Raw genomic sequence first — 10,052 nt, 5'->3', positions numbered from 1 at the left:
GTCCAGAAGACCTAAGAAATCCCTGAGCAAACCTGGTGTAAAGAACGTGGTGGTTGTAGATGGCGTCCGCACCCCGTTCCTGCTCTCGGGAACCACGTAAGTCAGAGATGTCGTCTCCCCTCGTTATACACCTAGAAGGTCCCCACTGCAGAGCGGCTGCCGGTGACTCGGCCCCGACACTGTCCAGCTCCCCGCCGCCCCCTGCTGTGTATCATGGAGCAGCGCTGCGCACTGTGCGGCTCCTGCAGTCAGGAAACTACAGCTCCCAGCAGACTCAGGACACGCTGAGAGTTGTAGCTACACAACAGATGAAGACCCATGCCGCTAGGTCGCAGCAGAGGATGGGGGTGATCTCCTCCCCGCTCTGTGCAGTACCTCTGATTGCTGCGTGATATTAACCCTGTGTGTTCTGCCCTCAGGTACGCCGATCTGATGCCCCATGACCTGGCCAGGACGGCTCTACAGTAAGTCGCCATCTGTATTGTTCCCCCCCGATGTACAGCGCACCGCCGATTCACCCAGTAAGATGCCCCTTATAGACGGCAGCAAGAGGCGGCTCCTGCAGGCTGCAGCAGGGAGACAGAGTTGTGATTGCAGCTCTGGATGTGACTAGAGGATATTGCATGGGCAGACTGATCCTGTTCTGCTCTTTGTGTTTTGCTCCACGTTACATCATTTGTCATTGATATAATTAGGGGTTTACTGAACCGAACCAACATCCCCCGTGAGGTGGTGGATTACATCGTGTACGGGACCGTCATCCAGGAGGTGAAGACCAGCAATGTTGCCCGGGAGGTGAGCGTGCGGGGAGGGGAGAGGCTGGAGGTGAGCGTGCGGGGAGGGGAGAGGCTGGAGGTGAGCGTGCGGGGAGGGGAGAGGCTGGAGGTGAGCGTGCGGGGAGGGGAGAGGCTGGAGGTGAGCGTGCGGGGAGGGGAGAGGCTGGAGGTGAGCGTGCGGGGAGAGGAGAGGCTGGAGGTGAGCGTGCGGGGAGAGGCTGGAGGTGAGCGTGCGGGGAGGGGAGAGGCTGGAGGTGAGCGTGCGGGGAGGGGAGAGACTGGAGGTGAGCGTGCGGGAGGGGAGAGACTGGAGGTGAGCGTGCGGGAGGGGAGAGGCTGGAGGTGAGCGTGCGGGGAGGGGAGAGGCTGGAGGTGAGCGTGCGGGGAGGGGAGAGGCTGGAGGTGAGCGTGCGGGGAGGGGAGAGGCTGGAGGTGAGCGTGCGGGGAGGGGAGAGGCTGGAGGTGAGCGTGCGGGGAGGGGAGAGGCTGGAGGTGAGCGTGCGGGGAGGGGAGAGGCTGGAGGTGAGCGTGCGGGGAGGGGAGAGGCTGGAGGTGAGCGTGCGGGGAGGGGAGAGGCTGGAGGTGAGCGTGCGGGGAGGGGAGAGGCTGGAGGTGAGCGTGCGGGGAGGGGAGAGGCTGGAGGTGAGCGTGCGGGGAGGGGAGAGGCTGGAGGTGAGCGTGCGGGGAGGGGAGAGGCTGGAGGTGAGCGTGCGGGGAGAGGCTGGAGGTGAGCGTGCGGGGAGGGGAGAGGCTGGAGGTGAGCGTGCGGGGAGGTGAGCGTGCGGGGAGGTGAGCGTGCGGGGAGGGGAGAGGCTGGAGGTGAGCGTGCGGGGAGGGGAGAGGCTGGAGGTGAGCGTGCGGGGAGGGGAGAGGCTGGAGGTGAGCGTGCGGGGAGGGGAGAGGCTGGAGGTGAGCGTGCGGGGAGGGAGAGGCTGGAGGTGAGCGTGCGGGGAGGGGAGAGGCTGGAGGTGAGCGTGCGGGGAGGGGAGAGGCTGGAGGTGAGCGTGCGGGGAGGGGAGAGGCTGGAGGTGAGCGTGCGGGGAGGGGAGAGGCTGGAGGTGAGCGTGCGGGGAGGGGAGAGGCTGGAGGTGAGCGTGCGGGGAGGGGAGAGGCTGGAGGTGAGCGTGCGGGGAGGGGAGAGGCTGGAGGTGAGCGTGCGGGAGGTGAGCGTGCGGGGAGGGGAGAGGCTGGAGGTGAGCGTGCGGGGAGGGGAGAGGCTGGAGGTGAGCGTGCGGGGAGGGGAGAGGCTGGAGGTGAGCGTGCGGGGAGGGGAGAGGCTGGAGGTGAGCGCGCGGGGAGGGGAGAGGCTGGAGGTGAGCGCGCGGGGAGGGGAGAGGCTGGAGGTGGGCGTGCAGGGAGAGGGAGGCGGGGAGGGTAGAGGCGTGCAGGGAGAGGGAGGCGGGGAGGGTAGAGGCGTGCGGGGAGCCATGGGGGTGGAAGGTGAGAGTGCAGAGAGGAGAGGAGGGAGGGAAAGGCGAGGCTGGGAGGGGAGCGTGCAGAGAGGCGGGAGGACGAGGCAGGAGGCGTAGGTGGAGAGGAGGAACCGAGCCCGGGAGGAGAGTGTGCGGGGAGAGAGAGGGGAGGGGGGAGGCTGGGCTGGGAGGCGTGACCTGCGGGGAGGGAGAGGCGGGAGGCTTGAAATTTGGGGGAGGGGGAGGCAGGTCTGGGAGGTGAGTGGTCTGCTGGTGGTGATGCTGACCCTCGTTGTGTCCTCAGGCTGCCCTCGGCGCTGGATTCTCCGATAAGACGCCAGCCCATACGGTAACCATGGCGTGCATTTCCTCAAACCAGGCCATGACCACAGGTATGAACACATCACAGCTGCTGCAGAGCTTCTTTAATATTGTATTGATTTCTGTATTGCTGTCTCATGTATGATCACCAGGGGTCAGTAGTGAGCGTGTTTCACCACCGTATGACAGTGAGTGGAGCAGCGGTTACAAATGCTCAGTACTGCTCCATGTACACTGAGGTCTTGAAGCCCCCACTGTGAATAAGCCCCCGGGGTCCCGCGCCGTTGTGAATAAGCCCCGCGCCCTGCTGACGGTGCGCTGACTTTCATGGTCTCTTGTGTGCAGCCGTCGGTCTGATCGCCTCCGGTCAGTGTGACGTGGTGGTGGCCGGCGGAGTGGAGTTTATGTCCGATGTTCCCATCCGTCACAGCAGGAAGATGAGGAAGACCATGCTGAGCCTCAATAAAGCCAAGACCCTCGCACAGAGGCTGTCTGTGGTCTCCAGGATCCGACCCAACTACTTTGCTCCGGAGGTAGGTGACGCTGGGGGTCTATAGTGACGTTCTCTGCAGGTCTGGTGACCGGCGCGGCGCTGTTACGGCTGCTCTTCATCATGGACAATCTCTGTACGATGTGACCGGGGCTGTAACCTCCGCTGTGCGGACACTCAGTGCTGTACACCAGTGACTGGCACGAGGGGCAGCTTTGGGGGTATCAGTGTCCTGCCCGGCCTCAGCCTGTAACTGGAGAGGATAGTCTGCAGTGTGGGTGCAGCTTTCCCCTCCATATTGGGGCCGGCGCCTGCAGCCCTCACATGTCCACAGGTCGGGATGGACAGACCTGATATGATGTGTATATTTTGTCTATGCATTGTATGTATACTTGTTATATCGGGGGTCTTTATCCTCCCCAGCTCCCGGCCGTGGCAGAGTTTTCTACCAGCGAGACGATGGGGCACTCTGCGGACAGACTGGCAGCCGCCTTCGCCGTGTCCCGTGTGGAACAAGATGAATACGCCCTGCGGTCACACACCCTGGCCAAGAAGGCACAAGACGCAGGTCACTTGTCAGACGTCATCCCCTTTAAAGTGCCAGGTAACTATGGAGGAAGTGCGGCTCCTCGGCGGTGGTCAGGAGCCGTGCAGAGATTGCGGGGGCGCGGCGGTCAGTAGCGGTGGCAGAGATTGCGGGGGCGCGGCGGTCAGGAGCGGTGGCAGAGATTGCGGGGGCGCGGCGGTCAGGAGCGGTGGCAGAGATTGCGGGGGCGCGGCGGTCAGGAGCGGTGGCAGAGATTGCGGGGGCGCGGCGGTCAGGAGCGGTGGCAGAGATTGCGGGGGCGCGGCGGTCAGGAGCGGTGGCAGAGATTGCGGGGGCGCGGCGGTCAGGAGCGGTGGCAGAGATTGCGGGGGCGCGGCGGTCAGGAGCGGTGGCAGAGATTGCGGGGGCGCGGCGGTCAGGAGCGGTGGCAGAGATTGCGGGGGCGCGGCGGTCAGGAGCGGTGGCAGAGATTGCGGGGGCGCGGCGGTCAGGAGCGGTGGCAGAGATTGCGGGGGCGCGGCGGTCAGGAGCGGTGGCAGAGATTGCGGGGGCGCGGCGGTCAGGAGCCGTGGCAGAGATTGCGGGGGCGCGGCGGTCAGGAGCCGTGGCAGAGATTGCGGGGGCAGAGATTGCAGGGGCGCGGCGGTCAGGAGCGGTGGCAGAGATTGCGGGGCGCGGCGGTCAGGAGCGGTGGCAAAGATTGCGGGGGCGCGGCGGTCAGGAGCGGTGGCAGAGATTGCGGGGGCGCGGCGGTCAGGAGCGGTGGCAGAGATTGCGGGGGCGCGGCGGTCAGGAGCGGTGGCAGAGATTGCGGGGGCGCGGCGGTCAGGAGCGGTGGCAGAGATTGCGGGGGCGCGGCGGTCAGGAGTCGTGCAGAGATTGCGGGGGCGCGGCGGTCAGGAGCCGTGGCAGAGATTGCGGGGGCGCGGCGGTCAGGAGCCGTGGCAGAGATTGCGGGGGCGCGGCGGTCAGGAGCGGTGGCAAAGATTGCGGGGGCGCGGCGGTCAGGAGCGGTGGCAGTGATTGCGGGGGCGCGGCGGTCAGGAGTCGTGCAGAGATTGCGGGGGCGCGGCGGTCAGGAGCGGTGGCAGAGATTGCGGGGGCGCGGCGGTCAGGAGCGGTGGTCGAGATTGCGGGGGCGCGGCGGTCAGGAGCGGTGGCAGAGATTGCGGGGGCGCGGCGGTCAGGAGCGGTGGCAGAGATTGCGGGGGCGCGGCGGTCAGGAGCGGTGGCAGAGATTGCGGGGGCGCGGCGGTCAGGAGCGGTGGCAGAGATTGCGGGGGCGCGGCGGTCAGGAGCGGTGGCAGAGATTGCGGGGGCGCGGCGGTCAGGAGCGGTGGCAGAGATTGCGGGGGCGCGGCGGTCAGGAGCGGTGGCAGAGATTGCGGGGGCGCGGCGGTCAGGAGCGGTGGCAGAGATTGCGGGGGCGCGGCGGTCAGGAGCGGTGGCAGAGATTGCGGGGAGCGCGGCGGTCAGGAGCCGTGGCAGAGATTGCGGGGGTCCGGTGCACGCGATGAGCAATCGTCTACATCCGGGTCCAGTGTCTCTGCACACCAGCTGTTAGCATGGTGCCGGCTCTAGAACGTTCCCTCCATGTCCTGTTTGTCTTGGCTGGTTATTTTTGGGGGTTAATCGTAGACCCCGGATCGGTGACTCTTTACTTTGACTCCAGGTAGAGACACCATAGAGAAAGACAACGGTATCCGTCCGTCCTCCATGGAACAGATGGCGAAGCTGAAGCCGGCGTTCGTCAAACCTCACGGCACGGTCACCGCCGCTAATTCTTCCTTCTTGGTAAGAGCGGTCATCGGTCGTCAGTGCTCCGGTCTATGGGTGGGAGAAGCTGCGCTGTTGTGGAGGGATTAAGTGCAGCAGTGAGGTGACTTGTGCTTCCCGTCCTCAGACTGACGGAGCCTCCGCCGTGCTGATTATGTCTGAGGAGAAGGCCCTGGCCTTGGGGTACAAGCCTAAAGCCTATCTGCGGTAAGTGCCCCCAATATATGGAGGGAGAAATCTACTGATCCGAAGCCAGTGACTGATGATGTGTCTGCTCCGCAGGGACTTTGTGTACGTATCCCAGGACCCCAAAGATCAGCTCCTGCTGGGGTGAGTACGCCTGACCGCACAGTGCCAAAATACACCGAAGACGGCAGCTCTGATACAGAGCGAGCAGCCGGAGCTGCGCTCACTGTTCTGCTGGTGTACTGTAGTGACACCTGCAGGTAATCTGTGATAGTGCAGCGGCTGGCTGCACACATGACTGATAGCAGAGCCGGGGTCTGATAGGATAAATGTTTGTTCTGCGTTTCAGGCCGACCTATGCGACTCCCAAGGTGCTGGAGAAGGCCGGCCTCACCCTGGCCGACATCGACGTCTTTGAGTTCCATGAAGCCTTTGCAGTAAGATACGTGTGCACACGGGGATGGCGCGGGGCGATGCTCTGCAGCCGTATACAGGGCCGGGGTATGAACCATCTGACATCCATGTAATCCGCTTCAGGGCTCATACTCATATGCGAAGAAAACTGACGAGTGCAATAAAATAAAACATCAGACTGCACTCGGACCAATGTTATTCTATGAGGCACAGCTCATCTGCCATATTTTTTTTTTTTTTTTTTTCCCAGCTGAAATCGGACTGAGAAAAAAATCGCAGCATTCTGCGTATTGCCGCGTATATAGTGACCAGACTCGCCAATGCAAGTCAGTGGGTGCATGAAAAAAATGGCGCATCCACAGGCACTTAGCCTCGCTCTACCCATTGCCCTGCGATGGTGGCAAGTGGGGTTATAGGGTTGGGGTTGATGTCACCTTATAATGCCAGCTGACATTTACGTGCCCCCTGGGGCCGTGGGGTACTCAGTAGCCGGGCCGGTCGGTTCTTTTTGGGGTAGTCACGGTGGCGTGGCCCAGAGCGGTCAATAAATAAAGAAAAAGAAGGGGAATAAAGTTTTGGGGATAAAGTTACGTGACGCCACCCATGGTACACGACTATAGAGGGCCGCCACTGCTGTTCAGGTTCTTCACTGGGGCCATTGGTGACGCAGCAGAGATGGTTCAGCTCTCCACGGGTAGAGCTAGGCCCCAGGGCAGTTAAATAGGAGGTTTTTTGGGGGGATGTTTGTGTTGTAGTGCAAGGCAGGTGACGCATTCATTAAGTCAAGGACACATCGTGGTGCAGTCTTCAAGTGTTTACTCACAATTTTTACGGTGCTCCAGGTTACAACGGCCAGCAGGTTATAACAGCCCACCGAGTCCTGTGTCCTCCGGGGAAGTGATCCTGCCAGCTTTCAGATAACTTGGGTGCACTTGATCGGGACCCCTTTCTGTGTACCTTCCCGGGTGGTCTCTCTGCGCTGGCTCTCGCCCTCCTGCCCTGCGCCTCACACACAGTGTCCTGAGCCAGTGGCCGCGGGCCTTGTCGGGCAACGTCCTCTCTGTCCCCTTTGTCCTATATGGCCACCTTTTCAGCGAATCTGTGTGGTTTTGGCTACGGCACTTAGAGATACCACAACCTCCGGTTTGCTAGCTGAGTCTTTTAGTCCTCCACTAGTCTAGGGCCGGTCCCCTACTGCGGCCTGATCCCTTCACGGTCAGCGTGAACTTTGGCGCATGGGTGGCATCCCGCACTCGCCGTGCCCCTGGGATCCCTTCTATCTCTGGAGCCCCTCACCGCTCCGGTCCTCTCTCACTGGGTCTGGACCTCTCTTCCACGGTCCTCTCACTGCACAGTCTTTTTATACTACCTGTCATGTGACCCACATCACCAACTGTCACACTACATGGTCCCCTCTACCTTCAGTCCTTCCTTCAGTGCTCCCCTAAACTACTTCCTCCACCCACCTCCTCTTCTTAGTTCCACCTTCCAGACAGGGACCGGGTCTGTGCTCTTCCTCAGGAGCAATCTCGCCCTTCCCTACTGGAGTGGTGTGGTGCTGGATGTGAGTGGTTGGGTCCCGGGTAGCACTCCCTCCTTACCCGAGAGTGAGATACCACACCTCTGGCTGAGATGCAGTACCTCTGTGGCAACTGGACCCACGGGGGCGCCACAACATCAACCCCAGGTTAGTAATGGAGAGGCATCTATAAGACATCCCCATTACTAACTCCATAGTGAAGGTGAAATGTTAAAGTATTTTATTCTGTGGTTGTTTTTTTTAAATAACCGCACGGGGCGCCCCTCTTTTTGCTCGCGCGCCCCCCTCTTTTTGCTCGCGCGCCCCCCTCTTTTTGCTCGCGCGCCCCCCTCTTTTTGCTCGCGCGCCCCCCTCTTTTTGCTCGCGCGCCCCCCTCTTTTTGCTCGCGCGCCCCCCTCTCTTTGCTCGCGCGCCCCCCTCTCTTTGCTCGCGCGCCCCCCTCTCTTTGCTCGCGCGCCCCCCTCTCTTTGCTCGCGCGCCCCCCTCTCTTTGCTCGCGCGCCCCCCTCTCTTTGCTCGCGCGCCCCCCTCTCTTTGCCCGCGCACCCCTCGCTGACCTGATCGCTGCCTGAGACGATCACAACATTGACTCTTTTACTTCTACATTTCCAAGATCTCGACTTTGTCAGTGTTTCCGATTTACCTCCGGACGCTAAAAACCTTAAAGGGATTCTCCAGCTGCAAATGGCAAGAAATGTAAAATAACAGATGTTTCACAGCTGTGTGTTTGTTACAATGTGTTAGGGAGAGAAGTTTTTGTTTTTCTGGTTTTACCAGTGGATGTAACCAGATGGTTCAGATTCGCAGTCAGCGGTAGTCTGGCACAAGGCACATTACACAGTTTTTCTGGGCCGCCTCGGCCCCCGCCTCACCTGGTCTCTCCTGTGATTTCCATATGAAGCAGCTGTGTACGTAGGTAAATGTGAGGTTGTGGCGGGGTCTCGGGTACAGACAGCACATCGGGCTCCTCCGTGTATTTGTACAAAATCTCCATTTACGCAGTTTAATGTCTATGTAAAGCGGAGCCGTCTGCTGGGTGCGAGATGGGCCCTCTAGTGCAGGGGCTGGCCGCCTGGTGCGAGGTGGGCTGCTGGGTTCAGAAGCTGACCGCTGGGTGCAGAGGCAGGTGCGAGGTGGGCCACTGGGTGCGAGGTGGGCCACTGGGTGCGAGGTGGGCCGCTGGGTGCGAGGTGGGCTGCTGGGTGCAGAAGCTGACCGCTGGGGGCAGGTGCGAGGTGGGCCACCAGGTGCTGAGGCTGACCGCTGGGTGCAGAGGTGGGCTGCTGGGTGCAGAAGCTGACTGCTGGGGGCAGGGGCGGGTGCGAGGTGGGCCACCAGGTGCTGAGGCTGACCGCCGGGTGCAGAAGCTGACCGCTGGGTGCAGAGGTGGGCTGCTGGGTGCAGAAGCTGACCGCTGGGTGCAGAGGCGGGTGCGAGGTGGGCCACCGGGTGCAGAGGCAGGTGCTAGATGGGCTGGCGCGTTCAGAGCTGGATGCAGAGGTGGGTGCGAGTTGGGCTGCCGGGTGCAGAGGCGGGTGCGAGTTGGGCCGCCGGGTGCAGAGGCGGATGCGAGGTGGGCCGCCGGGTAAGGTCTAAAGTCGGTGCACTCATACTATGGGGGGAATAATCCTAATCTATGTCCTCTGCAGGGACAGATCCTCGCCAACCTCAAAGCAATGGAGTCCGACTGGTTCGCGCAGAATTACATGGGACGGAAGGCAAAGGTGAGTGTGACTACAGAGATGAAGATGTACAATAAAAACCTTCCTTCACTGCCAGAAATTCTGATAATCCAGAATGGGACTGTTAGATTCTGGATTTTCGGGAATTGACCCACATCAGACGTCCCTATGACCTTGAGAAGATGTTATGTGCACAGTGTCAGCGAGAGGCCTACATGTGGTTGTGGAAGCATCAGACGGTCCATGAAATCTGGCCATCCAGCACAACGCCAGATTATTGGAATTTTGCAGCCTGGATTATGTGACACATTTTGTGTTTCAGGTCGGAGCGCCTGCCCTGGAGAAGTTTAACTCTTGGGGTGGTTCACTGTCACTGGGTCACCCTTTCGGAGCTACAGGCTGCCGTCTCGTCATGGCTGCCGCCCATCGACTGAAGGAGGGGGGAGGACAGTACGGGCTGGTGGCAGCGTGCGCAGCTGGAGGACAGGCGAGTACAGACTTGTCACACAGGCAGATTTACCTCATCATTAATCATGGATTCATTATAATTATAAAATTGTTTACATTTCCCACAGCGTTAAAGAGAATTAATTTTTTTACCTAGTCTGTCGTATGTTATTTCACAAAGGCTTACCCGGAAGCGACTTGTATTTGCATGCTATCATTCATTTCTATTTTCTTTCCTCTTTTAGGGCCATGGAATGATTGTGGAAGCCTATCCTCAGTAACATGACCCACTAAATAACTGCCTCATCGGAAACATCAGAGCAATGCACTAATACCTAAAGAATGTCTTTTGCCCATTTTGCAGCATTGTAAATAACTATTTTTTTTCTTAGTTGCCTTGTCTGCAAATTTGGAAATAAGTGATTTTGTACTAAAGCACATAGCAAGTCCCACTGGCTTCTC

The 10,052-nt window shown here is 60.5% G+C and overlaps 1 protein-coding gene across 1 annotated transcript in view; it reads left to right on the top strand.

Annotated features, from left to right (window-relative positions):
- The window catches only part of HADHB (hydroxyacyl-CoA dehydrogenase trifunctional multienzyme complex subunit beta), an 11,379-nt gene extending 1,340 nt beyond the window's left edge, over positions 1-10,039 (top strand). The window contains exons 4-16 of the mRNA XM_073673402.1: positions 7-96; positions 420-464; positions 696-795; positions 2,493-2,580; positions 2,855-3,042; positions 3,423-3,603; positions 5,219-5,340; positions 5,450-5,529; positions 5,605-5,652; positions 5,858-5,945; positions 9,111-9,185; positions 9,466-9,630; positions 9,836-10,039. Coding sequence (XP_073529503.1) covers positions 7-96; positions 420-464; positions 696-795; positions 2,493-2,580; positions 2,855-3,042; positions 3,423-3,603; positions 5,219-5,340; positions 5,450-5,529; positions 5,605-5,652; positions 5,858-5,945; positions 9,111-9,185; positions 9,466-9,630; positions 9,836-9,871 — 1,306 coding nt within the window. The 3' untranslated portion in view covers positions 9,872-10,039. The remainder of the gene's footprint in view (positions 1-6; positions 97-419; positions 465-695; positions 796-2,492; positions 2,581-2,854; positions 3,043-3,422; positions 3,604-5,218; positions 5,341-5,449; positions 5,530-5,604; positions 5,653-5,857; positions 5,946-9,110; positions 9,186-9,465; positions 9,631-9,835) is intronic.
- Positions 10,040-10,052: the final 13 nt, after the last annotated feature.

The sequence above is a fragment of the Phyllobates terribilis genome, unplaced genomic scaffold (genome assembly GCF_046119375.1).
Source record: "Phyllobates terribilis strain yellow unplaced genomic scaffold, ASM4611937v1 Scaffold_3__8_contigs__length_932513732, whole genome shotgun sequence".
NCBI lineage: Eukaryota > Metazoa > Chordata > Amphibia > Anura > Dendrobatidae > Phyllobates > Phyllobates terribilis.
Note: the sequence above shows the minus strand (reverse complement) of the source record. Positions and strands in the feature narration are given on the sequence as shown.